Source organism: Protobothrops mucrosquamatus, unplaced genomic scaffold (genome assembly GCF_001527695.2).
Source record: "Protobothrops mucrosquamatus isolate PMUCROS unplaced genomic scaffold, P.Mucros_1.0 scaffold6616, whole genome shotgun sequence".
Taxonomy (NCBI): domain Eukaryota; kingdom Metazoa; phylum Chordata; class Lepidosauria; order Squamata; family Viperidae; genus Protobothrops; species Protobothrops mucrosquamatus.
In genome coordinates, this window is record NW_015392438.1 from 19,318 (window position 1) to 20,586 (window position 1,269).

A 1,269-nucleotide genomic window follows, 5' to 3' on the forward strand; every position below is an offset into this window, starting at 1 on the left:
CTTGCAGGACTGGCCTAGGGGAAAATTTTAATGGGGTTTTAAAGTAATTTTTAAATCAATCTGACCACATTACTAATATTTGTTTTTACTGATGTTTTTAATATTGTAGTTCTGGGGATTAGTGTTTTATCTGGTTGTTAGCCGCCCTGAGTCCGCAAGGAGAAGGGCGGGATATAAATTAAATTAATAATAATAATAAAAATAATAATCTGTTGCTATTATTTCTAACATTTATATATTAAGTTTGTGGGGCCAGGACCAATTTCTTTTTGTTTAAGTTGCTTCCTAAAGCATCCATTTTATCATAGGCATTATAATATCTTTTCTAAGACTCAACATCTGTAGACCAAGAGTTTTACTGCCAAGCCAAATTTGTTTACAGTACACAATTGACAACCAGTTTATCCCTCTTTATAGGTTCAAATCTGGACGAGATATACTAACAAAAAAAATTCCCAGTTGTATCACTCCTAGGATTCTTGCATGTACAGTATCTTCTTTCCAGTGATGCCCTTGACTCAAACTCCCAACCTCATTCGCTGCTAAGACCAATAAGAGAAAGGAAATGGACTCTTGCTTCTCTCCCAATGTTCTGAGTTCTTCTGTTGCTTATTCTTGAAGCCAACATCCACAGATTTGGAGAAAGGGAAATAATTATTAATTGTATGAAGTAGTAAGTGACCTCACTTATATTTTACCTTCAGAAATTGAGTGAGGGCTTTTGATTTATCTTTTCTTGTCTCCTCATTCATAAACCAGTAAGTGAGGCCCAGCCAAAAATGGAATTCAGCTATTTCAGCTTCTTTTGCTATAGCTCTCTGAAAACTAAGAAAAAACAATTACTTAAATATTTAGATTGCACCTTTTCTCCAACCCCCCAAGAATGAATATGAAGGTACCTCATTTCTGCCTGATGATATTCTTTTTGCCTATAATGTATCAATCCTTCAAGGAAGTGGGCTTCTGCCAGGTCTGGATGTGCCAACTGAAGCTCTTGTGCAATCTGTATGTAGTACAATGTAAAATTCTCAGTGTTGTACACACCAATGTCATATTTAAAATAAAAATCGGACTTACTAAAAGAGAAGGATACTAACCTTCAAAGCTTCATCAGTGAGATCTTTCTTTAGATAGGCCTGTCCTCTAAGAGCTATAAGCTTTGGATCATTATTTCTATCCAAGATCTAGAAACCAGAAATACAGTCTCAAAGTTCAGAAAGTTCAGAAAACTAAAGCCATATCACAGATTGCTATATATTGACTGATTAT

The 1,269-nt window shown here is 35.0% G+C and overlaps 1 protein-coding gene across 1 annotated transcript in view; it reads right to left on the bottom strand.

The window, feature by feature from the left end:
• The window catches only part of LOC107300301 (tetratricopeptide repeat protein 37-like), a gene marked incomplete at its 3' end in the record, with an annotated part of 23,985 nt that overhangs the window by 19,311 nt on the left and 3,405 nt on the right, over positions 1 to 1,269 (bottom strand). The window contains exons 2-4 of the mRNA XM_015829637.1: positions 1,098 to 1,184; positions 900 to 1,003; positions 699 to 825 (exon numbers count right to left, since the gene is read on the bottom strand). Coding sequence (XP_015685123.1) covers positions 699 to 825; positions 900 to 1,003; positions 1,098 to 1,184 — 318 coding nt within the window. The remainder of the gene's footprint in view (positions 1 to 698; positions 826 to 899; positions 1,004 to 1,097; positions 1,185 to 1,269) is intronic.